The 24,988-nt window shown below is 41.3% G+C and overlaps 1 protein-coding gene across 2 annotated transcripts; it reads left to right on the top strand.

Moving 5' to 3' along the window:
* Positions 1–80: 80 nt before the first annotated feature.
* Positions 81–11,553, top strand: NRN1 (neuritin 1). 2 transcript variants are annotated; one of them, XM_056823388.1, is made up of 3 exons: positions 81–957; positions 6,284–6,428; positions 10,323–11,553. In XM_056823388.1, the coding sequence occupies exons 1-3, from the start codon at positions 903–905 to the stop codon at positions 10,552–10,554; spliced, it is 432 nt and encodes a 143-aa protein (XP_056679366.1). In that variant the 5' UTR covers positions 81–902; the 3' UTR covers positions 10,555–11,553. The 2 variants fall into 2 exon arrangements, with proteins under 2 accessions (XP_056679366.1, XP_056679367.1); XM_056823389.1 differs by lacking the exon at positions 81–957 and adding an exon at positions 5,886–6,040.
* Positions 11,554–24,988: the final 13,435 nt, after the last annotated feature.

Raw genomic sequence — 24,988 nt, 5'->3', positions numbered from 1 at the left:
TGAACGTGTGTGGAAGTGTATGTGTGTATGGACGTGTGTGTGCGTGCTGTGTGCTTGCTGGTACTCCAGGCTGCATACTAAGCTCAGCTGTTGAATTGGAGAAAAGGAGGGGGGAGGCTAGTGCTTGTGTGTTCGGAGAGGGAGGTGGAGAGGGAAGAAGGGGGAACGACCCTCCTGGATTCACAGACCTTCCTCTGCTTTCCCCCCTTTCTTTCTTTTTCTCTAGAAACTCCCCTGCAGTATTAAAATGTTAAGGTGGAGAAAGGATTTTTCGATAAACGAATTCCTGGTGGGTACTGGGGTGCAGGAAGGAATGAAGAAGCAGGTTAAAAACCTATCAAGAAATAGTGAACTGGGAGCGCAAGGACTCCCCAGCTAAGGAGGTGTGTGTGTGAGGGGGGTGGTCACACAGCCCACACCTCGGGCAAAGACGGGGAGAAGATGGAAAGAGTGAAAATGGAAGATGCGATAGTGGTGGTGGTGTGGACATTTTCACCGCGGGGAGGAAAGATTTCTTTCGGCTTGCACATTAACGGGAGATATCTGGATAATTCCAGCTTCTGATGACTATAAATGGCGATTCTCTTCCAAGGTGCCTATATAAAAAAAAAAAAATCATTCCGTGTCATCCCCCACGTCAGGCCTACTCGTGGGCGTGAGGCTGTACTTCCTCCGCCCCCTCCTAACGGAGTGAACCATTCCCAGCTCTCTCTCTCTCTGTGTCTCTCTCACTCTCTCACTCTCTCCATCTCTCTCCTCCCTCTGCCTCCCCTCTCTTCAAAGTAGTCTTCTGCTGCTGCTGCTGGAACTTGTTGGCAATGCCTATTTTTCAGCTTTCCCCCGCGTTCTCTAAACTAACTATTTAAAGATCTGCAGTCGCAAATGGTTTTACTAAATGTAGGATGGGACTTAAGTTGAACGGCAGATACATTTCACTGATCCTCGCTGTGCAAATAGGTAAGTGAACTGCAAAATGATATCTCTTGTCTTATGCACCCCAAACCCAGCCGATGCTTGTAAGATTTCGACTGTCTAAATAACTTAATCGGATTGGCCTCACGGGTGCAGAGGTGACAGGTAGCTTACACTCGGCTGATTGCATTAGGATTTTCTTGCAGAGCTAGTAAAATTCAAAAGGGACAAATTGGTCATCGGTCCACTCCTTAGATACTCTCCGTCCCGTTTTCTTTTGCCTAACTGAATAGGATAGTTTTGACTTGCCAGGAAAATGTTTGTATGTGGTTGGTTGCTTTTCTTCCTCTTTTTATCTGGTAATCTATATTTGCTTCTGTATCTAGACTCTTAAGGTATGTCATGGATGCTGGAGGAATGGCATTGATTCCCCAGCATACAAAAAGGCACATTTTAATGGGACAAACGGGTAAGAAAGGACAGGAAGGAGATGGAGAGACAGAATTGGAAAGTTTGTGTGCCTGAAAGCAAAGATATGTGGGGTTCCAGCTGCTGCATATAGAACTTTGTCATTCCCCCCCCCTTTCCCTTCCCCCTCTCCCAGCTGCAGTGTTTGCCCAGGGAACCACATTAGGTACACGGTTTATTTATCCTTGCTGCAGTATTTGCACAGTGCTGTATGAGGAGGGGGGTGTTAAAATAATAGATAAATTCACAACCTGAAAAGGGGAAATAATATTAAATGTTACATTAAATGCATGTATGCATTTAGAAATATAATTAACATTTGAACATCCTTTTGATGACAATTTGATTAGTTGCATATATGTCTCTGATCATAAGGGCTCTCCAGATATATCTGGTGGATGTTTTATATTATGTGTAAGAAAGGAGTTTAAGGTACATGAGTTTCTAAAGTACCATCTTGTTTAGGGAGGTCAGATGTCTTTGTTCACCATTTTGTGTCAAGGAATTTATTATTTTTTTTTGTAGTTACACTTGTCAAACATTTTGGCATTTAGAATGAAGAAAATGCTATAGAAAGATTAAATGGAATCCTAAACTGTGCCACTTAGTTCAATCATTAATTAAATTTGATCTAAATTGAAAGGGAAGCAGGTTACTAATAGATTCAGGAATAGAAGCTGGGGGAAAAAACCCTCTTCAAACGGGTTTTCTGCAGACAGAGGATTCGTTGCCTCAGATCTTTGCAGTCTATAGCATTCCTTGCAGACAGATCTTTGCAGTACTGGGAGGGGGATGATGAGAGTTAAGAGAGTAAGACTTAAGGTGGGGAGGAAGGAAGCTACAAATGGTAAAAAAAAAATTCTATCTTTCAGAGAAATCTGAAGGGGATATTGGTTGGATGCAATTTGTACAGGAAGACAATGTTTTCAGTCCGATGTTTTTAAGTGTCTGAAATCATCTAGTGTTACTGAGCCATTTTCCATTTTCTCATAAAGCTTTTTGAGATCTGAGAAGGGATGAATGCCAGAGGGTGTGTGTGTGTGTGTGTGTGTGTGTGTGTGTGTGTGTGTGTGTGTGTGCCAATTTCTTCTAAGAATTTTTAGGTTTTTTTTTTTTAATTCTGCCATTCGTTCACATATCTAAAAATATCTTCTATTTGTGAGGAAATTTGTTGAAGCTGGAAGTAAATGTACCTCCAGTTCTAATCCATGGATTTTCAAAAAGCATGAGAAGACAGTTGGTATTAAGATATAGGATTTTATCTTATTAAGGCAATTTTAATATTTTCCTGGGCTCCCATCCCAATAGTGTGTAGTAAGATTTCTGTTTTTAAATCTTGTGAAGAAAGACCTTTCTTCATAAATGGACAGGGTTGGGGTTCAAATTAGATGGTGCAAATGCTGGAATTGGAGTTTAGGCTATTATTTGTTCCCAAATCTATGTCCTTACCCTCAATAGATGCTTATTCTTTATTAATTCATGGTTGGTAGTTCTCCGGAATCTTTGACATTTGGCAAGAAAAGTGGAAATGAAGTGGGAGGGAAAAGACAGAAGGGAGGGGGTTGGGATGAGGAGAGAGAGGGATTAAGAATGAAAAATCTTGGAACCAATGAAGAGATGAATGAAGATTTTTTTAAGAATTAAAAAAGACAGAGGACAAGGTTTAAACGTAAGGACTTATATTTTGCTTGAAAGACTCAACTAGAGGCTCAATTAAAAAGAGTACATTGACTTGTTCTATCTAATATATGTTTTCTAATTCTCTAATGTTCAACGGGTCTCTTTTTACAATAAGACATATCAAAACAAGTTTTAAGTTTCAAAAGAAAATTTAGAGAAATGTTTTTGGGCTTCTTGTTTTAAACATATATCAACATGTGTACTCTGTGGGTCTTTTCCTCCAGCAGCTCTGGAAGGTGTGATAAGTACCCTCCCACCACTACGAAGTCCCTCTTCTCTAACTTTATTCTTTAAAGAAATAAGCAAATAGAGGTTGCTCCATTTTTCACCTGAGGTTGTCCAAGGGAAGTGGATGTATTCATATGAAGAGAGGAAAGAAGGATTTATTTTTCTACTATAGCATTGAATTTCCTGGCATTTTCTGCTCTGATGAATTTCTGGATTATTAGTGATACTTTTGCTGAGTCCTATTTAAAACCTAGGCCTCTCTTTCTCTCTTTGTCTCTCTCTATCTCTCTCTGTCTTTCTCTCTCTGTCTCGGTGTGTCTCTGTCTCTCTCTGTCTCTGTCTCTCTCTCTCTCTCTCTTTTTCTGTATGTGTGTGTGTGTGTGTGTGTGTGTGTGTGTACGCGCGCGCGCGTATCTGTCTCTCTGTCCTCTGACCCTGGTTTGTGACAGAGTTACAGTATCTTTCTAGCGGTCTGCATTAAATAAGCAGTCCCGGGCTGGACAGTTCCCTGTTAGTTATGCTCAGGCTGTTTGCTAGTTTAGGAGGGCAGCTCTTTCACGTTGTCAGTCTTCCTATTTAGACCCAATCCCAGTAGAGTGGGTTAGTCCAGGACAAGGAAGGGGTTTCCTACTGGGGGGATAGAGTAATGCTGGAAAGTCCCTCTAAAAAAAAGGAAGGGAAGGAATAGAGCTCAGAGCTGGGAGACGTTTGGCCAGAGTCAAGACTGAAGTCTTAGGTAAGGTGTCTTCGAGTCCGCCTAAAGGCTGATTTTGCTTGTGGCCTGAAAAGTAGGGCCCTCACCTCCATTTCACCTCTGTCCCTTCCAAATCCACTGTACCCTCCAGCCACAAGGCCACACTTGGTGCAGCAGCCGCTGCGGGGAAAGTAAATGCTGGAGACCCGCTGGGGCTTTGGGTCCCTTCTGTTGTCCAGAATCTGAACGTATTAAATTACATCCACAAGCTTCCAGTTCGCTTTCAGTTTGAAGAGGTGGTGACCATCGGGAAATGCTGTTAAAAGCCAGACGAAGTCCCTGGAGTTCACCTCCCTGGGATCCACTAGTGATCCAAAGTGGGAGAAAAAACCCGCTTTTCTCTTCCTCTACAAATTCCCTCCCGCCCCCCCCCCGCCCCTCCCTTCCCACAGACAACGCCCCCCCACCCCCGATTTTTCTGGAAAGGCAAAGAGATTCGGATATACCGGCTGCCTGTTCCACTCTGTTTTGTGGGGATTTTCCGACCCTAGACACATCCACCCCCAAACAACGCACTCCAAGGAACTATAAAGCTCCAACAGTCTCTTGCCTCGGGGTTGCGGACCCTTCCTGCCTCACACGAGTGATTTTGGAACTGTGTATAGACTCGAGAAAAGCGAGGGGATACGCGTTGCATCCCTTTGTAGCGAGGTTTTTCTGAGCTCAAATAGGATTGCCGGAGGCACCAAGGATTCCTGGGAGAGGAAGCTGTCACAGCCCCATGTTAGGATTGTAGAGATAGGCAGGTTTTTGTTTTTCCGGGGTGAGTGTAGGGAATGCCTAGAAATGAAATCCTTTCCGCAGCACTACGTAGAGGTGAGATGAGGTAAACCAGTTCCCCTCCCCTTGTTTCCACATGACCGCAGCACTAGCCTCAGTGGACGTGACACCAGCGAGACCCAAGGAGACACATATACAAAGGCTGTGAACCTAAAATATTCAGCAACCTCTCCTTACACTACTTAACCCTGCAGTACAGTAAACATCGCTCCTTCAACCCAAATTCACATAAGCGAGCTCGTGAGAAAACAGACTTCGTTGCAGAAAATGATTTTTTAATAAGAAGTTATTTTACAATTCTGATGAAGCCTACTAGGGACATGAAATTTTCTCCGATTATACTTTTGTATCCAGCTCTTTCAATGTCTCAGTGTCTCTTAGACTTCTGAGATAATTTAGTACAGTTCCTTCCTTTTGCAGCTGGAGGTGAAGTGATTTGTCCAAGGTTACACAGCTAGTTATTGGTCAAGGCTTGAATGAGCCCGGACTTTACCCCGATGGTGGTATTTTAATTTCAATTCTAGTGAAAGATGAAGCGCATAAGATAACTCCCTCCCCCCAAGCCTTTCTCTCTCACAGGCACCGCACAACCACACACCACCACCACTCTACATTGGTTCAAAGAAAAAAAAAACATATCACCAGTGCAGCTGGTGAGCCCTTCCCTGTGTATTAAGTGCACCATATATCAAGTGTATTTTTGATTGGGCGGAAAGTATCTTTTAGACGAAGATCATAGGTTCCTAAGGACCTTGCAAGTAGAGAAATAGAACCCAATATCTCCAACATTTCATTGTTTAAGGAAAAAATTGGAGGATGGGAGTCCTTTCCATATATTCGTATTATTCCATTTGTCTTTCCTTCCTTCCCATTAATAGTTTGTCCATGTCCAGATGTTGGAGAAGCCTCTCTCAGGCTTCAGAAACAAAAATTAACAAAATGAGATCAGAGATTTAGCCATGAAGGTAGTGTGGGGGGAGGGGAGTTAGCAAATGGGAAGTGAGATTTGGGAGAGGAAGGGTCTACAAAAAGAAGAAGAGCATCTTTCTCCTTTCCCTCTCGCGATTCCTTACATTCCCCACCCTAGGCCCCAATCTACATAAGACTGGTGGCTTGGTGCCCGTCTGGGTTTTCAAATCTGTCATTCTCAACACTCGTTTCTCATTTAAAATTAATCCAGTCTGGTGGCTGGAATGCTAATGGGAGCGGGCCATTCGGGTGAGTTGGAGAAAGAAGAGAAAGAGCCTGGGTCCTCTCCCGGGCGTTTGAGGCAGTTGCGGCAGCTTCAAGACAGTGTCCAAAGAGGAAGGGCTCGGAGGCTGGGACCTTGGACCCGGGGCATATCTCTGGGGAGCCCGGGGGCCAGTGCTTCTGCAGTGCGGGATTTGATTGTGCTAGGAGCTGGTCTCCGCCTCTGTGGTGCTGATGTGTGTCCCCCTCCCTTACCCTCCTCCCCCGCAGCGTACCTGGTGCAAGCGGTGAGAGCTGCAGGGAAATGCGATGCAGTCTTTAAGGGCTTTTCCGACTGTTTGCTCAAGCTGGGCGATAGCATGGCCAACTACCCGCAGGGCCTGGACGACAAGACAAACATCAAAACCGTCTGCGCGTAAGTTTCCCTGCTTTTGTGTTTCTTTACTTTCAAAACGCTGCACATAACTTTGAAAACTCTGCTCCTCCTTCCACCCATTTCCTTCTCTCTACCGCTAGATTCTTTGTCCATCTCCCTCTTCTTTTTCTTCCTGGTTCCTCAATCTACCTTCTCCCCTCCTTGCTCCCCTTCCTCTTCCTTTCCCCTCCCCACCTTACTCTTTCTCCTCCTCTTTCCTTCCTCTCCGTTTTCCTCTCTCCTACTCTTTCCTCCTCCTCCCTACCCTTCTTATCTTTCTCTAAGAAAAGGCGTGTCATACAGTACTAAGGAACCTCTAGGCAGTCCAAGTGATTATTCTCCAGCCCCTTTGAAGTTCCAGCCTGTGCTTGTAGTACACTGTGCTCAGAGGGTCATTAGATGAGGGAGTCTGATTTCTCTCGCTTTTGATTCACTGGCCCCCTCAGGGTATCTGTACATTTTCTGTCTGGGGGGAAAAAAAGCACACAAACTCGAAAATAGGCTTAAATCTAGGAGGATACGCGAAGTATGTATACATGTATGAGGGTGCCCTTCTTTATCAGAATTTCCAAGTAGAGGGTGGAAAATTCCATTTTTACTTTCTTCCGGTAGATTAACGCTATAATAGCGTCTGTCTGCCCTGCATCTCCGCTGGTTAGCTGCTTAAGGCCGTTAAATAAAAAGTATCATTATTTAATTATTGCAACAATGGCCAAAAGGATGCTGGTGTCAGAGGGAAGAAAAGAAGAAATAAACTGATATTTCCGTCCCTTTTATGATATATTGTTAGTAAATAGTCTCCATTATTGCCCGCTTAGTGGCTTTTTTTTTTTTTTGCACCACGGTAACTGAGGAAATGAGAGACGGGCATGGAAAGTCTGATTGAGAAAAACAAACTTAATAAAAAAAAAATTTTTTTTTCTCTAAGGCAGAGGAACCAGGTCGCTTACTTTAGCTTTTTTTCCTTCTTTCTCCGGGATTGTTTGGTCAAGGTCTAGAACCTAGAACGCCGATTAAGGGTCTTTCTATATAATGTAGCCATGCTCCTGAGATAATTAAATGTGGCTCCTATCTAGCTTTTCCCTTTGACTAGGAAGGAATTGCGCTTTTCTGCAGGGAACTGGAAATATTTTAGCTGCAGCTGCTCTGTACCTCTTCTCTTCTCCCTCCTCCTGCATTTTTAAAGAGGGAATTTTCCATGCAACCGGAGTGCCTGCCCTTTCACATACAGTAATGCAGCCTGGAGGCGGAATTGGACGAACAAAGATTACAGTAGTGTCAGTGATTTCTTCCATCCTACAAAATCAAATCCTTACCCTCACAGTCCCCAACTCCTCCGCCCTCCCCAACACCAGTTTGAGATTTGTTTTTACTAATAAACCAGGTCTACCCCTAATGCCAATGGAGACCCGATACAATGGTTCCAAAAGCCAAACTAGAACGGTGGAAAGGGGCGTGAATTTGAGGGTCCTTCCCCACGAGCATACATCTCTCCTCAAACAAGTGGTGGAAGAGAGGGGTCTATCTATAGCTCTATCGACAAGTAACTAAAAATAGAGAGCCGCCCAAATTCTCGGTTATTTTCAAGGATCTCGATGATTTGCCAGGCTTTTGAATTATTCAGCAGGACAGCGACCTCATTAGTTACTTTATGAAACGGGAAAATGAGTGGTATCGTGCTACCCTCGAGTCTTATGCCTTCTTTGAGGTCCTAAATACAACTCAGTTAAAGAAGAGCTGATTTCTTTCAATGGATGGTAGAGTTCCTCTGGGTTCCAAACATCGCACACAGCCGCATAACCTCCAGCCCTCATCTCCCCCAGGGGTCCCTTGCCTGCCCTACCTACTCTCCCACAAATCCGGTCCCTGATACCCTCTCTCCACCTGCATCAATAAAAATAAGATGGGGAGAGATTTAGTCGCCCTATGGGAGGCGCAATTACTGCAGGTACACCGCAGAAGGCACTGGCTCGGTCCTTCTGTCATCTCACTCAATATTTTGTTATTTATTGTAAATTGAAAAATCCGAAAAGTTCAAGTTGAAGCCCACCCTCACCCCCTCACACTACCAAACAAGGAGTGCTCATGAATTAGTGGCTAGAGCTTGATGTAGAATTCAGACGATGCAAACAGAGAATATTTCATATATATGCACACATATTCACGTATGCGTGTTTAGAGACACAGATATACGAATGTATTGTGTGCATCTATTTAAGGGGGTGGCGGCTATTTTATGGTGGAAAGGGGGGGGAGTACAGAGAGCAATGCCATTTGATACATTCGAGGCAAGTTGGCTGTCGGACCCTTAAAGTTGGGGAGATGGAAGTGACCCAGGTCCTAAAGGAGACAGCGCCCCAGTAATCGATGATCACGGGTTGAGATTATATTTAGTACCATGATCTATTTTTGGCTTTCAGAGGAGGAGGGGGGTAGAGAACAAACGAAAAAGGACAGACTTGATGGGGGTGGAGGGGAAAGAGGAGAGAATTGGTTTATGAATGCATGAAAAGTGTCCAAAAAGGACAGGTGAAGGGGAGGGAGAGGGAAAGCCCCCTAAAGACCTACCTCGCCTCTGACCCAAGGTAACCCAGCTGAGGTAGCTAAGCGATTTTTAAGCTTGAGGGGCCACAACCTCCTCTGACCATCAGTCTTGGTTTTACAGCTTTGGCTTTAGAGAGGAATTGGAAATGGCCTGTAATCCAAAGTCCATGGGAAACTGGGGAAAGAACCTGCAGTAGATAGTAGATTCCGTTTCCATGAGTAAGGAATAGTCTAGCTCATGGCACACACTAATGGAAGGTTTGGGGATCAATGAGGCTCAGTAGCAAAGATTAGGGAGAAACCATAGATTAGAAAGCGGAAGAGAAAATGGGAGAAAATGAACAGGAGGATAAGAAATCAGAGAAGGGTAAAAGTGAGAAAAGAGAGACCGAGAGAGAGGAGGGAGAAGGGGGAAGGGGAAGGACAAAATGGAAAGGGAAAAGAAGAGAGGGGAAGGAGGAGTCGGAAAAGAGAGAGGGAAAGAAATGAATAAGGGTAAAAAAGAGAAGAGAAAGGGAGACCAAAAAAAAAAAAAGGAAAAGGGAAGGAGAGAAGAAAGGACGGCGAGAGAAGAGCCAGGACAACGAAAGAGAAAGAGAGGCGGAGGGAGTTGAAACGGGGGAGGGGGGGGGGGAACCATTGGAAGAGAGACGTACAGATTAGGCGAATGAGGGAGTGGAGCAACACATCTTGCGAGTTAAGAGGCATTAATAGGAGCCAGCTTGCAGGGTTTAGCAATGTTTTCCTTGCTTTCCCCAAGGAAGACTAGCAATCTGTTTGTCGAGGCCACGGTGCCAATGCCTCGAGATTGGTTTGGTCCTAGCCTGCCCTACACTGCACTCCTTCGTAGCTACAGCCCAGAATTGAGTGGAGGTGGGTAGGGTGGCGGAAACCAGGGCTCTTGCGACAAAGCAAGGAGGATGCTGTGACTATCGTGACAGTCTAAGGACGTCACGACTTCTTTGAGTTCTTGCAACTAGATTGCGGAAGGTGGGAGTTAGAGAGGCGAGAGGGTGAGGGATGCGGCGGCTGGTGAAGCAAACTAAAATGGGGTGGGCTGGGTGAATAAATGGATAGCAACCAAATGTGAGTTTCCCAATCTGGTGAGTTTCCCAATCTGCTGAGCTTCGGGGAAACCGCTATGAGAATGGCTAGGGACTACTGAGGGGAGAAAGAAATTTGAAGGCGACTTTGATAAGAGGCGGGGTGGTGGGAGGTTGGGATTAGGGGTGTTAAACTATCGAGTAGCCGCTTGGGGTAGGGAGTGGGGCTGGTAACAGTGGGCTCAGGTCAAGGTATAGAAAATGAACGTGTTCTTCCCCTGCTTTGTTGTGCTTTGTTCCTCGCCAGATACTGGGAGGATTTCCACAGCTGCACCGTCACAGCTCTTACGGATTGCCAGGAAGGGGCGAAAGATATGTGGGATAAACTGAGAAAAGAATCCCAAAACCTCAAAATCCAAGGCAGCTTATTTGAACTATGCGGAAACAGCAATGGGTCGGCTCCTTCACTCCGGCTCCCGACCTTCCCTTTGCTCTTGGCGTCTCTCTCTGCAGCTTTAGCAGCCTGGCTTTCCTTCTGAGGGAGGGGCACCAGGCGCCCCCGGCAGACACACACTCACTTCATATTATTGGATTTATAGAGGAAGTATCCATCCGTTTTTTGGGGACGTTGTGATTCTCTATGATGCTGAAAACATTCATATAGGATTGTGGGGAAAAACAAAAAACAAAACAAAACAAAACAACACGTTATTCTCTTTTAATTTTTCCCTCCTTGTGTTTTATTTGCCAAATGTTACCAAACAGTGAGCAACAACAGCCAAACCGGACCTCAGCTTTATTAAGTCTTCAAATGGAAAAAGAAAAACGCGAGCCCCATCCCCGCTTTTTTTTCTTTCTTTCCTTCTTTCTTTCGTTGTCTTTTTTTTTTCAAAAGAATCTCAGGAACGGCCCTGGGCCGCCTAATATATTAATCATGTTAATACATGAGAAATGATGGGCTCCTCTTAATAGGAAAGAAAATGTGGAGAGAAGGCCACGGGGAATGAATTCAAGATCGATGTCCACGTGCGAAGCATCTAGTGAATAATTCACAGTCTCTATCGCATCTATCTTCCACAGAATCTTGTTTTGATCATTTCCACTGCGAATTTCTCCTCAAGAAGAAAGAAAAGAAAAAGGACAGATTTAAAAAAAAAATTTAAATGATGGGGGAATGGGGAGGGGGAAGAGATGTATCAAATGACCACAGGAACCGAATGCTGCTAGGGTTGCTGGGAGATTAGCTTTACCTGCTGTTGTCAATGCATCTTTCCAAGTTCACTGCCTTTATTTTCCCTCCTCTCTTTGTTTTAAATGTTACACATACAGTAATACCTGAATATCCAACGGTATAGATCACGAAGGGGGCTTAAATGTTATCCTAAAATACAGTATAACGATTTTGACATAAAGAGCCTTGATTAAAAAAAATAAATAAGAGAGATGTAATTTTAAAAAAAGTTTATTATAAATTAAATTCAGCAAAAAGATTTGCTACAAAGTATAGAGAAGTATAAAATAAAAATTATTGTTTGAAATGAGGGTTGTCATTTGTTTCCTATATCCTGCCTGCTTTCTTTTTCACTGATTTCTCCAATTAAAGTGACAGGGCTCATGGAGGAGAGGATAACTGGGAAACTGAAGCTTATTTATCTAGGGGAGAGAGAGATTATAAAAACCTTTCTATTCAACAACTTTCACCTTAAAAAAAATCATAACAGTTCCTTAAAAGATAAGCTCATGACCTGTTAACTCTGTAGGGACAATACTTTCTTGTGAATTGTCCAATTAATAAACATAAACAAAACAAACAACAACAAAAAAAAGCCCTTCTGGTTTCTCTGAGGTTTGGTAATCAAAAAAGAAAAGAACAGAATAAAACATATCCACTTGGGGTTAGAAGGAATTTTTTCATGATGTAAAAAGAAAAAGAAGGGGAAAAAATAGATCCATAAACACTAGAGTATTATGCTTTCTTTTCTCCTTCTCCCTTGGGTCTTATACTATAGGTTAAAACAGCAGGCACTGCAATCGCTATACAGTATAACTCAAAACACTTTTCTTTAAGCCCACGTGCAGAATAAGATAGAATGCTTTGTGGTGGGGAAAAGGCAGTTCTGAGCTAGAAAAGGAACCACCATTAAGGGCTGCAGAAGAAGGGACAGAAAGGCTGTCTTCTCTGGCAGGGATCAGATGAATCCTTTCATAATTAATAAGTGAACTCAGCTGAAATGGTGGGGCCCTATTGATTTGGCAGCAGAAGCTGCTTTTGCCTCCTCTATTTTTAGATTCTTTGTGTCTTTATAAAGAAGTAAACATTGAAGAGTAAACAAGGCCATTAAGGACTTGGACTGAAATCTATAGGAGAGAGGTACTGAAGCTAGTTTAAGATTTGGGGGTTTTTTTTCCTTTTGTTTTTGTTTTTCCTTTTGAGAGAAAGCTAGCTTGATTTCAGAGAAATTAAGAATATAGTAGGGAGGTGTGAAGATGTGAGGGAGGGGATGAAGCTACCTAAAGATCATAAATAAGAGAGAGAGAGAGAGAGAGGAGAGAGAGAGAGAGAGAGAGAGAGAGAGAGAGAGAGAGAGAGAGAGAGAGAGAGAGAGAGAGAGAGAGAGAGAGAGAGAGAGAGAGAGAGAGAGAGAGAGAGATGAGAGAGAGAGAGAGAGAGAGATGAGAGAGAGAGAGAGAGAGAGAGAGAGAGAGAGAGAGAGAGAGAGAGAGAGAGAGAGAGAGAGAGAGAGAGAGAGAGAGAGAGAGAGAGAGAGAGAGAGAGAGAGAGAGAGAGAGAGAGAGAGAGAGAGAGAGAAGAATGTGATTGTGGATTGTGTGCCTCTTTCCTCTCTACTCTTCCCCAGGTCCCCCCTCAACTGAGTCCTATAACAGTAGTTGTGAAATGTAATGTGTAAACAATAGCTAGGGTAACAGCTCATAAATCAAACACAGTAGGTTGCAGTCCAATCTGCATTTTCCCCAATGGATTGAATCCCAGCAACACATGTGTCCTCGATCTGGAGCTCTGAGCTTCAAGCACTGGAAACAATGTTGATTTTTAATGATAAAACAGATTACAGGAAAAGAATCCTGGTAAAGCTGCCCAGTGTCTTTTGCGTAGTGGGGTTCTGTCCCAGCCCATGCCACCCTTAGCAGGCAAAAAGCCCCCTCATGCCCACTGCCAAGGAGAGAAAAGAAGATCCCCAGTTTATACTGGAGGATCACAAGGTAAGAAGAGAAACCTAATCTTTGTTCTTGATATATCATTATGTTTTCATCTATAATAACCATAAGCAAAGAGTTATTGTCTGAGGTTTATTTCCTTCCCATCCAAAGCCAAATCAAATGTCGTTAACCTGTGCTGCAGCCCTAGGCATTCCACTTAAACAAGACTGAACCTGTTTTAAATAAATGTCTATTAAATCCTGTTAGGAGCGATGAGGGGAGGAAAAGAATTTTTCTTCTTCATTTTAGTCCTAGAAACATATTGCCTCTGTAATGGTATTTCCCTGCCTCTAAGCAGGATAAGAACCAGTTTTCCTAGTATTGTAGTGATAAGAATCTTCACTAGAGAAAAGAGAACTACTAGTTAAAGCCTATCTCCTAGAGCATGGTAAAGTTCTGAAAAGGTTGGAACATACCAGCCTTATTCTGAAACCCAGAAAGATCATGTGGTAGTTACCCCAGAGAGGGAGCTGGGAGATGAAAAGGGTGGTGAGGGGTCTAGGATGTTTGCTCCTTCGTTTGCTTTTTTGTCTGCTTATTTCTAATAATGTTTTCCTATGGGGAAACACAAGGTGTCCCAGTGATTCCTGCAGCAGCTGCATGCTGCATACAGATGTGCCTTCCTGACGGACACCTTTCCTGCTGGCCCCACCTACACCAGGTTTATTCCATATTTATTCCATTCTTTAAGGTGGCAGACTACACTTGAGTTTGAATACTGAGGGATACAGTCCTAAAGAGTGGCTGACATTCTTAGCTGTCTCTGATCAAATTCACCTTCTGGGCCCATGTCAGAGTCCATTTCTGGGTTTCTATGAAGGATCTGGAAGGATCCACCCCTGCAAATGCAATTAAAGCCTCTCTAAACATCTGGCTCATTCCAAAACATTTCTTCATGTTGTGGTGGTTGTTTGTTATAATTATAATATGTCATGTTCTAATTTTCTATTTGATGATGATGATGATGATACCTCCAGATGCTATTTAATCGATATTATTGTTGTTGAGTGTCTTGATTGTTATTTCTGTTTTCTTCCCAGATGTATACTGTGAAAATAGACAGTTCTAACTGGGATCTGCACATTTCTGAACTCACTTTGCAGGGAGGGAAGTGGGATTTGCTTCGAATTTATTTCCACCCAGCCCAGGTCTGTCTCTGCACATGTGAACCTTGTGTGGGGCATCTCAGAATTCAAGAATTGAAATGGTCAGGGGAATGCAGAAAACTAGTTATGGGACTTCTGATCAGTGGGGAAATTTGAGTGGGACCTCATTTTCTGATGTAAATGGCTTCGCAGAGCAATCAAAGGGCCTGGCTTTCCATTTTAAGCCAGTAATTGCTTTCACTTCTTATTAAATGTGTGGAAAGTCAGCTTTCCTTGTCCTGCAGAGAAGTCAGCCTTCTCACTGGGTAGAGTAGACATAGGAGGAGGAGAGAAAGGCATAAGCAAAAGAAGTAAAAGGGAAGCAGAAGAAAAAAAAGAGAGAAAGAGAGACAGAAGTGAAAGAAAGAGGGTAGAAAGAAAAAGAGAAAAGGAAAATAAGAAAAAGAACCAGGAGAGGTGAGAGAGACAGGAGAATTAAACAAAAGAAGGAAAGAATAGAGAAAGAGAAAAGAGATAGAAAAGAGAAAGAAGTAGGAAGGGAGAGAAAACTGGAGGGCTGAAAAAGAGAAGAGAAAGAAGAGGAACTCAGAGATAAAAAAAAAAACAGATTCATATCTTTCATTAAACCAGAGTCATCAGTAAAAAGTCATCAGTAAACCCATTTTTGGATTTATTATGTCTGGGGCTGCCCATTATTCATTTATTTTAACCTAGAGTTTTCTAAGCACCTCAGACAAAGTGCTAATAACTTGAGATAGTTTGCTTCCTCCCTTGATTCCAAAGAAATGGATGCCCTTGATACATAAAATAACTACACACAAAATTCCCTTCTTTCTCTTTCCTTCCCTGGTTCTCCACCCAAAACTGGCTCTGAAAAAGAAGGGAACTAAGCCCATACAAATGCTCACCTGCAAATTTTATATGGAGAGCTAAAATTGGAGTGTTTGGACTAGTAGCATCTGTTATCTGACTCTCAGTGGTCTGCTAAACCCTGTGGACATCAGAGGATGCAACTACCAGTCAATCCAACTGCTCCCCTTACCCAGTGCATGAAAAAAGAGAAGCATATGGTATCTAGTGCCTTTCTTCCTTGTGGGGATTTCCTTGTGGTTGGAGGAGGTGGGGAGGGGAAGAAGAAATAGAGTAAGATAGCATCAGGATTCAGTGTTCCCTAAAGAGAGTGGAAGCTGTGAAAGACTGTTGTTCCCTATAAAGGCTCTTTTTCACTATTGCTAGTAACCTGGCAGAAGAGGACTATCCCAAGGATATCTCCCCTGAGTCAGTAATGATCAGTCCTGATGTTCTAAACCCAGGAGACTGACGGATTTCTAGGAATTTAAATTTGCGTATTTTAAAATTTTTATTTCTTTTTTTTTAAAGGCAAAGAGAAAGGAAGGACCTCCAGTCTTAATAAATTTTGCTTCCCAAGCTATCCAGGAATCCTTACTATTTATAAAACTATCTTTTGGAATAGGTGATCTCAATGGCTGCTCTGGCCTCAGATCAGGAGGTCAGTGAGGAGGAAATAATTGCTCACCCAGCCCTCTGACTTTCATCTTGAACAACTGTGCTTAACTCTCCCAGGACCTTAAAGGTCTCCTGGAAGAAGATGGAGAACAGGTAAGACTGAAGTACAGGCAGGGTTATTGTGAGGCTCAATGAGATAATGTATGTAAAACTTTTCAAATCTTAAAGCACTATAAAAATGTCAGTTATTATTACTAGCCTAAAGTCACCAAAGCCTCAAGAATGGTGATAACTTTATTTCCTGAAAACTTCAACTGTACTCTTTTTGTTTGTTTTTTTAATCCTTAGCTTCTGTTTTAGAATCAATACTAAGTATTGGTTCAAGGCAGAAGAGTGGTAAGGGCAAGGCAATTGAGATTAAGTGACATGCCCAAGGTCACAGGGTTAGGAAGTATCTGAGGTCAAACTTTAACCAAGGACCTCCAAGTCTCTCTATCCACTGAACAACCTAGCTGCCCTTCTATTGTACTCTTAAGGATCTCAAGCAGTAGTGGGGTTTGCTGGTGAATTTTTAACAATCAGACTCTTGGAAAGAAAAACATGCAAACACATAATTTTAAATTGTCTAGATTACCAACACATTCTTTTATAAGTGTATAATTAAAAATATGTTACCCTAAAAAGAACTACATTTCTTGGGAGCCCACTGACTTCCTATCATTACGTACTTCCTGTAGACAGGGGATATTGGGTGGAGACATGTAGGGTCCCGCCTCTTTTCTTCCTGTCCCAAGCTTGGTAGTGGTAAGGTGGTGAGTGTTTGAACTGGTTGATCAGCCAGTTTATTTTGTATCCTCTTTATTCCTTGATTTCTAATGATCATTAACAAATCTCCTAAAATATAATAATTTTATTATTGAGATTTAATTTTAACTTTTATATAAGTAAATATAATTTGGATGGGGGAAGGAAAGTAACACAGAGGGATAAACACATAAATATAGAATTTATTAACAGATAAGGATAAGGGTTTGGGAATGAGAGGGAAAGGTTAGCATCTGACAATTAACCCAGTTATTAAACCCACTATCTAAATACAATAATCTAAATACCTAAGTTTCCTAAGGGTAGTCCAACAGGAACCAGATTTCTCACACACACAGAGTCCTTGGTTCAGGTACAGGGATCCAGCTGAGTCCTCAATTGTCCCAGAGAAAAGAGGGTTTCTCCAAGTTTCACTCTGTCTACCAGAGGGTATGGAGATGTCCTCTCAACCTTGTATGGTGGAATTAAAAGAGACTGCTTGCTAGCTGTCCAGGGGAGTCTAGGAGAGATCAGATCTTCCCCTTCCAGGCTTCACCTTCAGGTCCAGTGTATCAACTGGGGAACTGTCTCTTCAATAGTTTAGAATCCTGACAGCCCTGGGAGGATTCTGAGTCTCAGGCCCTGTCAATCATTCCTTGCATGAGTTTTACTTTCCCTTTGCTACAATTCTTAAGTCTAAACAATCAACAAAACAATAAATCAAGTCATGATTTGTTATGTTGGTTTCAGCAGTATAAAAGATCACACTGTAAGTTTAACAATGGGCTCTTGCAATCCAGTTCTAGCCCACTCTTGAGTACAGATTTCTTTACTTCCACTTCCAACCTCTCCCTTCTGTTAAACTAGGCCCAGATACAAATTTCAGAGTACACCTTGCCTTTTCCCCTACCCTCAATGAACTTAAACTAATTAGTATATTTTATTCTTAAAGATTTCATTGGCCAATAACCCATTCTAAAGCTTAGCCAGCCTTACTTCTAGGTTTGTTTGTTTTGTTCTTATATTTGAACTTTACTTACCCATGGAACTCTTCTTTCCTTTGGGCTATCCAGCTTGTTGAGTTTAACTTAAAAAAAAAAAATTAAGTACTCTATTCTAGATATTATGTCAGGTCCTAAGGATACAAAGATGAAAAAAGAGAGGGGACAGATTTCCTAATCTCATCCTTGATCTCAAGGAGTTTGAAATTTGGAGGGAGAGAGGATAAAACTAGAATACAAATAGCTATGGTACAATTTAGAAAATTACCTACATGAAATTATGAAAGCAAAACGAATAGTAATGAGAAAAAACTATATACCACTGTAGAATTCATTTTTGAAGAATAACTTGTGAATAACCACCTCCAGAGAAAGAACTGATGAATAGAAATACAAAAGACATAACTTATATATACTTTGGGGGGATCAAATGATGCCTTCTCATAGTGCAGGGAAGGGAGAAGATACCTGGAAATTTTCATGTAACCTACAAACAAATTAATTACATTCTCAAAAAAAAAATGTTGAATGCATTGGATTCATAGTGCTTAGAGTTGGAACCAACTAAAATGCTAAGCACTTTAAAATGAATATTTCATTTGATCTTCATACAACAGTCCTTGGAGGTAGGTTTGGTGCTTTTATTAAACCCATTTTATATCTGAGGGAACTGAAGTAGACAGTAGTGTGTGTGTGTGTGTGTGTGTGTGTGTGTGTGTGTGTGTGTGTGTGCACATGCATATGTGAGAATTATACAAAAAATGTAGGTTGGAGCTAACTTGTAGAAAACCTTGAATGTCAAACCTTAGGAATCATGTTAGAACAAGTAGGGACTGTGGAGAATTTAGTTCAATGCTTTTCATTGAAAGAGGAAAAAACTCAGACCCAGAAAACTAGAGTGCCTTCACTATTAAATGTCTTAAGCCCCCTTTCAGAAAGGATATATGGGATAGGAATCCTGGCTAATGAAACTGGAATGCCCTAATCAGTGCAGACCATAGAGAGGAATATCGAGGGAAGATTCAAAAGTTAAAAGTTGTATCAGCAGTCCACCAATAGGAAAATGTAGGGTTAGGAATTCTTTGAGAGTTACCCCCTCTAGACAAGGGCAGGAGAAGGAACTGAGGACCCAACAAGGTAGAAGGCAAGGGCTACATGTTTAGTAACTATCCAGGGTTTTTCCCTGCCAAGGGAGGCTGCATCTGGGAAAGAAATTACTTTTATGGAAAGTCAGCAGTAATTAGTCTTGGAAAACACTGACTTACTAAACTAATCAAATTGCCATTCATAGCTGACAGAGTAGGCTGAGCTGGGCGATCAAGGTCTGCTAATTGATAACCAGAAAGCTAAAGCTCAGTTGGAATTTAGGGAGAACTCTCCCCCTCCTCTCTCTCTCTCTCTCTCTCTCTCTCTCTCTCTCTCTCTCTCTCTCTCTCTCTCTCTCTCTCTCTCTCTCTCTCTCTCTCTCTCTCTCTCTCTCTCTCTCTCTCCCCTTCTCCCTCTCTCTCCATCTCTCCATGTGTCTGAATGTCTGTCTGTCTCCTTCCTTTCCTTCATCCCACCCCAAGGCATATGTATCTTCTAGACAGTCTAGCCTGGCTTTGTTGCAGGCTGGCTTTTGCCTACCAGTTGGACCATTAGATAAATACTTCTGGAGTACTGAGTAGCTGTCACATGATGTTCTCAGTACAAAACTCTACTCTCTCTCTGCTGTAGGAGGTAAGCAGAAGAAGGGAGAAAGAGAAGAGAACAGCAGGAACAAGGAAAGAACTGGAAATGTGGTGGGTTGTGGACTTTTCTGAGTAGAACACAGAATGGGAGGCCCACTTGGGGGTCTATCCAAAACAAGTGAAGCACACAGTTAGAAGATTTACCAGGGTTTTTATCTCTGAATCAGAGCTGAGAAAGAAGCACATTTTAAACATTAAAACTGTATAAATGTGAGCTGTTGATTCTTTAAAAAAAAAAAAGCACTTTTCTGAAATGCCTGGAGTTGTTCTATGAAAAACACTTTGCAAACATCTATATAAATATCTATATAAATGTTAGCAATTATGATTGTTTGACCTGAATAATTATTTTAGATCTTTGCTTCCCTTTTTGCCTAGTTTTCTGGTGATCGTGTTCTGAGGAAACCACACGCAGAAAGCTCCAATGGCTCAATTTGTGTTTTACAAATTTGGTAGAAGAATAAATTACAACTGTCTAGAGTACAGAATATGTTTCCATTTGGGTAGTGATACACTTTCACCATATATGCATGTGTGCTTAATGGGGGAGATAGGGAAGGGAGGGATGAGGAAGAATATCTTTGGTTTTAGTCTGGGGACAGTATAAAAAAGATTCAAGGGACTATGCTTTCATGGAACAAAAAAATAATTAGATCTTTTGAACTTGAACTAGAAATATATAATTGCCTCCACTTTTGTTGCCCCTTTGCTCAAAAGATAGAATATCTGCTTCTTTTTTCCCCCCAGGAACATAATAAAAGTGGGTTTGCTTTTCCTTAGTTCCCTCTCAGGACAGTCACAAGAGGTGCTGAGATAAGAAAAGTTCATCATTAGAATGATAGATGGTTTGATGATACATTCATGAAATGTATCATCAGTGAGTTATTCTCCTGATAAATTACAGTGACTAATATTAGCTACCTACCTCATCACCTGGGCAAATCACATGTTGGATTGATTCTTAATGGTGGTGGCATTTTCAACTCAATATTATTCAGGGAACAGAAAGAAGTTGATCCACTCCCTTGGGAATGCATGAAATGAATCACTTGAGGTATATGTCAAAAGAATGTATTACTAAGAAAAGACACTAGAAAGCTACAAGCCCTGGCCACCACTTACTCCTGTTCTCTAAATCAGGGGCTACCTTTGAGATTAGTCAAAACCTAATAAAGAAGGTGGAGGATTGGGGAAGGATAGGGCTGCCCCTTTCCTTGGGATGATGAAGTCCTAGGGTATGCTATTTAAACAACAACCATCAGAGTATTCTGTCTTCATTGAAGACAAAAGTATGACTGAGAAGGTAAGCTCTGCTTGTAGCATCAGCCAGAGACAATTAATTTGAGCATGATTGAGTGACTGTGATCAGATGCCAGAGATCAGTGTACTAGAAGGCTGTCACTATTTTTCTTCTTCTACAGCTCAGCTCTGCTCCAGGGATTGACTGTGAAAAATCATAATGGACCCTTTATATTTCTATTCATTGGCTCCCTGGACCTTCCCCTGAAGCAAGTTGGATTGTGGTGTCCCCTAGGCACTGAGAATATTTCAAGTGAAGTAGATCATTTAGCTTTGGTCAAGTATAGATAGTCCAAAATGGGTAACTTGGAAAGGGATAAAGAACATGGGTTACACATTTATTCATACGCAGGTTAGAGATTTTGCAAGCTATGGTTTTCTTAGGAGCTCTAGTACCCAGAGGCATTTCCTCTTCCCAATATAATAGATGTCATTTTCATATTGATTTCAATAGGTCACATACAACTTCATGTCACAAAATGGTCTTTATTCCATATAATTACTTTTACAATTACCCACTTCTTCCCCTGTAAAGTTATCATATGCTTTTTAGGCTATAAGCAACAAATTCTCACACCAAATTTATTTCTGAGCTTTGTTGTTTTTTACCTTTCCCACTTTTCCAATCCTGTGAGATGTACCAATTATGGAATAATCTATGGATACATTTGTGGATATTTCCAATATGAAAGAGACCCATGATTTCTTTCTTAGGGTTATTCACCTTCCCACATTGATCTCAACCTATCTTTGTCTTAGTAGATATTCTTCCAGATAGAACATGGCCAAAAAGAAAATCCATCTCCAACCTGTTAGTAAGCCTCTCAGAACCTAGCTAGGCTGGCCCTTCAATGAGTTAATAAGCATTTATTAAGTATCTATTATTGTCAAGTTCATTGCTAGAGATATAAAGAAAAAATATGAAATAATTCTTGCACTCAAGGAAGTCACAGACTCAGAGTCTACAGCCAATCCCATACTTGAAGACTATCTCACTTGGCAGAACATGATTTTTTCTGGAATAGACAATAACAAACTAAGGCTGTTTCCAGTTGAAGATGTGGCATCATTGGAAAGTATGCATGAAGGTTTAGAGAGAACAAAACAATGTCTTATGATCTATGGAATAATATAAATAAAACAGTCATCCTCTCTCTTTTTAATACATACATACATGATAATACACATATACACAAAACCATGGTTGTACCTCATCCAGTGTTCTGGCAAGTGAGGAGAAAAATAATTAAAGGAAGGATTCCATTTATAAACATGTCTGTGGTCATTCCTGTACAGATTTTCAATAATAAGACAGGAAACAAAAGTTAGAACTTCATGCAGAATTTTGTCCCTCAGTTTGCCCTAGGGCTACCTCTCCCTTCCATGTCAACCTCCTTCATCTCTCAGTCTGTATAAGAATAATACCTAACATTTATATTATACTTTCAAGTATAGAAAGCACTTTACAAATGTTAATTCACTCTGTCTTTAAAATAATCCTGCAAGGTAGGTGCTATTATTATTCTCATTTTACAAATGAGGAAACTAAGACAGAACCACCAATCTGCCTTCTATGCAGATAGAAGTTAAGGGACTTGCCCAAGGTCACACTGCTAGGAAAGTTTTTTAGGCTGAATTTGTACTCAAGTCTTCCTGACTCCAGATCTAGTCCTCTTAACCACTGAGCCACTGCTACCACTGCTATATTTTGGAGTTATTTCAGTCATGTCTGACTCTTCATGATGCAATTTAGGGATTTTCTTGGCAAAGATACTGGAGTGGTTTGTCATTTTACATTTTACAGATGAGGAAACTGAAGCAAACATGGTTAACTTGATTAGGGTCACATAGCTAGTAAGTATCTGAGGCTGGATTTGAACTCAGCTTTTGCTGACTCCAGATCCAATGCTCTATCAGATAAAATCTATCTACTACCTGCCTCCAGGCAATTAACTCCATTCTTCAGATCATCATTCTTTTGCCCTTCTGAAGTCTATGCTAAATGCTTCAACAGCTCATTTGTCCTATCACCACTCCCATCCCCAAATCTTGCTTTTCCTGATGAACTACAATCATAGAATAGAGATAGACAAGACATTAAAGATTTAGTCCATTCTCTTATTTCATAGATGAAAAAAGAGGCACAGAGAAATGCATTGCCAAGCTAGAACGTGGCAGAGCTGGAATTTATTTGAATCCAGGATGCCTGATTCTGAATACCATGTTGTTCTCACTAAGCCTTATATTAGAGAGGTAAAGAATTTACTCTGACCTTCTTCATTTCCTACCTTACAGTTTACACTTCCACCCCTAAAAATGTGAATAACTTGAAATTGAATGTCTCCATCAATGCTTGTTCAATTGTATGCATTCATGTCAGTCTTTCTTTGACTGTCAGGTTCTAGAGACTAAGGCCTGAGTTTGTTGAACTCACTGTAGTTTGTGCTTACCACCATGCTTTATGTAACTAAATATGTAATAAAATACTTTCTAATGCTTCTGATTCTGGTATCATAAAGCAAGTGGGAGATTATGACACAAGGAAGCATATGGAGGAACTAAAAGCTGACCCTGATTGGAGAGAATTCAGGAAAAAGTGAGAACCCTCCTTTTCAATGGGTTCTACAATGGTTGGTTAATTGGATATTGTTCTTCCTACAGGAAGAGGGCCAAAATAACATCACTGGTGGTGTTTTTTGACTCTAAAATAAATTGGACTTAAGTGATGCAGAGTTGCACAATGTCATCTCTTCCTGTTATGCAAGTCCAGTGGCAAGAAAACAATCAGGATGACTGGTGATGGCTCAGGATGCAGTGGATGACTTCTTTGATACCTGACAAAGATTAAAGCACTCCACAATGGCTGTTTCTACCACCTTCATGGTCACTGGAATAAATTGTTTTCATTTGGCTCTTCTGTGGGGAGAGGTCTTTATCTACAATAGGAACAGCACTAAAACATCCAAGCAGACTTCTAGGGGTTGGGGAAGTAGAACAGATTTTGTTCTTCCCACATGTATCTTCACAATGTTGGTGTCACATACACACAAGGTCATAGGATCTAGAGAAGGGCAAACCTTAGAGTTCATTTAGTATAGGAATTCTAAACCTGGGGCCAAACATGTCTCCTGATATCTGCCTGGGGATCCATAAACTTAGATGGGGAGAAAATTGCATTTTCATTTTTACTTGCTATTCATTGAAATTTAGTATTTCATTTAAATATTAAATGGGGGGGGGATATCTGGAGAAGACTTCTCTAGGTGACCAAAGGGACTGATGATTTAAAAACTAGGTTGAGAACCCCTGATTTAGTGCCATTCTCTCTTTACAGAAGTAAAAATTGAAACCTAGAGAAGGACAAAAGTCTGCCCAAGGTTTTACCAATCATAAGCAAAGCTGAAATTTGAACCCATGTATTTTGATTCCAAAATCAGTGCATTTCTCTAGTAGCTGCTGGACTATATACGAACACAACAGAGACTTAGAGTAATCTCATCCATTTAAATATTTAGCCCTGAAACTCCAAACTAGAAAGGCCTCAGCTTTTTTTTATTAATTATGAAAGAAACAGATGTCTAGTGAATGAGAAGCCCAGTCCTTCTGTAGGACTCAGGCTCATAAGATATCCAAGCTATCAGGGGGGTTAGAAATCATCCTACCCAATCTCTTCTAATGGAGGAATGATTTAGGTGCTAGGTACACCTATTACCAAGATAATAAAAGGAATAAATGAGAAATAAAAGAACAGGGATCCCAGGAGTTATGCCATAGGTTATGAGATCCTGACCTTAGAAAGAGTCTCAATGCTGACTCTGCCACTGAAAGACCAATTAATTCTTTAAGAAAAAAATGAATCTTATTGTATTTTATCTAGGAACCATCCTCTGAGGATGGCAAAATGCTTTCCTAGTCTAGAAATAAAAGATTTCCTTATTTATCCAAGAGATGGTAAGCAAAACAAGGGAAGGATCTGTAAACCAGTCAGAGTGAATAATCACTCAGTCTTCTCTTGCAACAACTTTACTGAAGTAATCAGTGTCAACATTATTACCCCCATTTTACAATGTGCCATGGTAAACCATGTTGTGGTTAAGGGTCAGTGTTAAAATTGGAACCCAGGTCTTCTGACTCCAATTCCAGTCCTCACTTCATTACATAGCACTATCTCTTTGATGTCAGACACCAAAGAAAGCACTCGTGGAAGGCCCAAATTAAAAGCATATAGTTCTTTCTGCCCATAAACTGTAAAGCCAATTAACTGGTGTTTTGCTGACATACTGCAGTGTCTCTCTTTTTGATAGAAAGACCCAGAGTGCCATTGAGCCAAAGTGAGCAGGAGGGATG

This window comes from Monodelphis domestica, chromosome 3 (assembly GCF_027887165.1).
Source record: "Monodelphis domestica isolate mMonDom1 chromosome 3, mMonDom1.pri, whole genome shotgun sequence".
Lineage (NCBI taxonomy): Eukaryota > Metazoa > Chordata > Mammalia > Didelphimorphia > Didelphidae > Monodelphis > Monodelphis domestica.
This window is presented reverse-complemented; position numbering and strand designations above follow the sequence as displayed.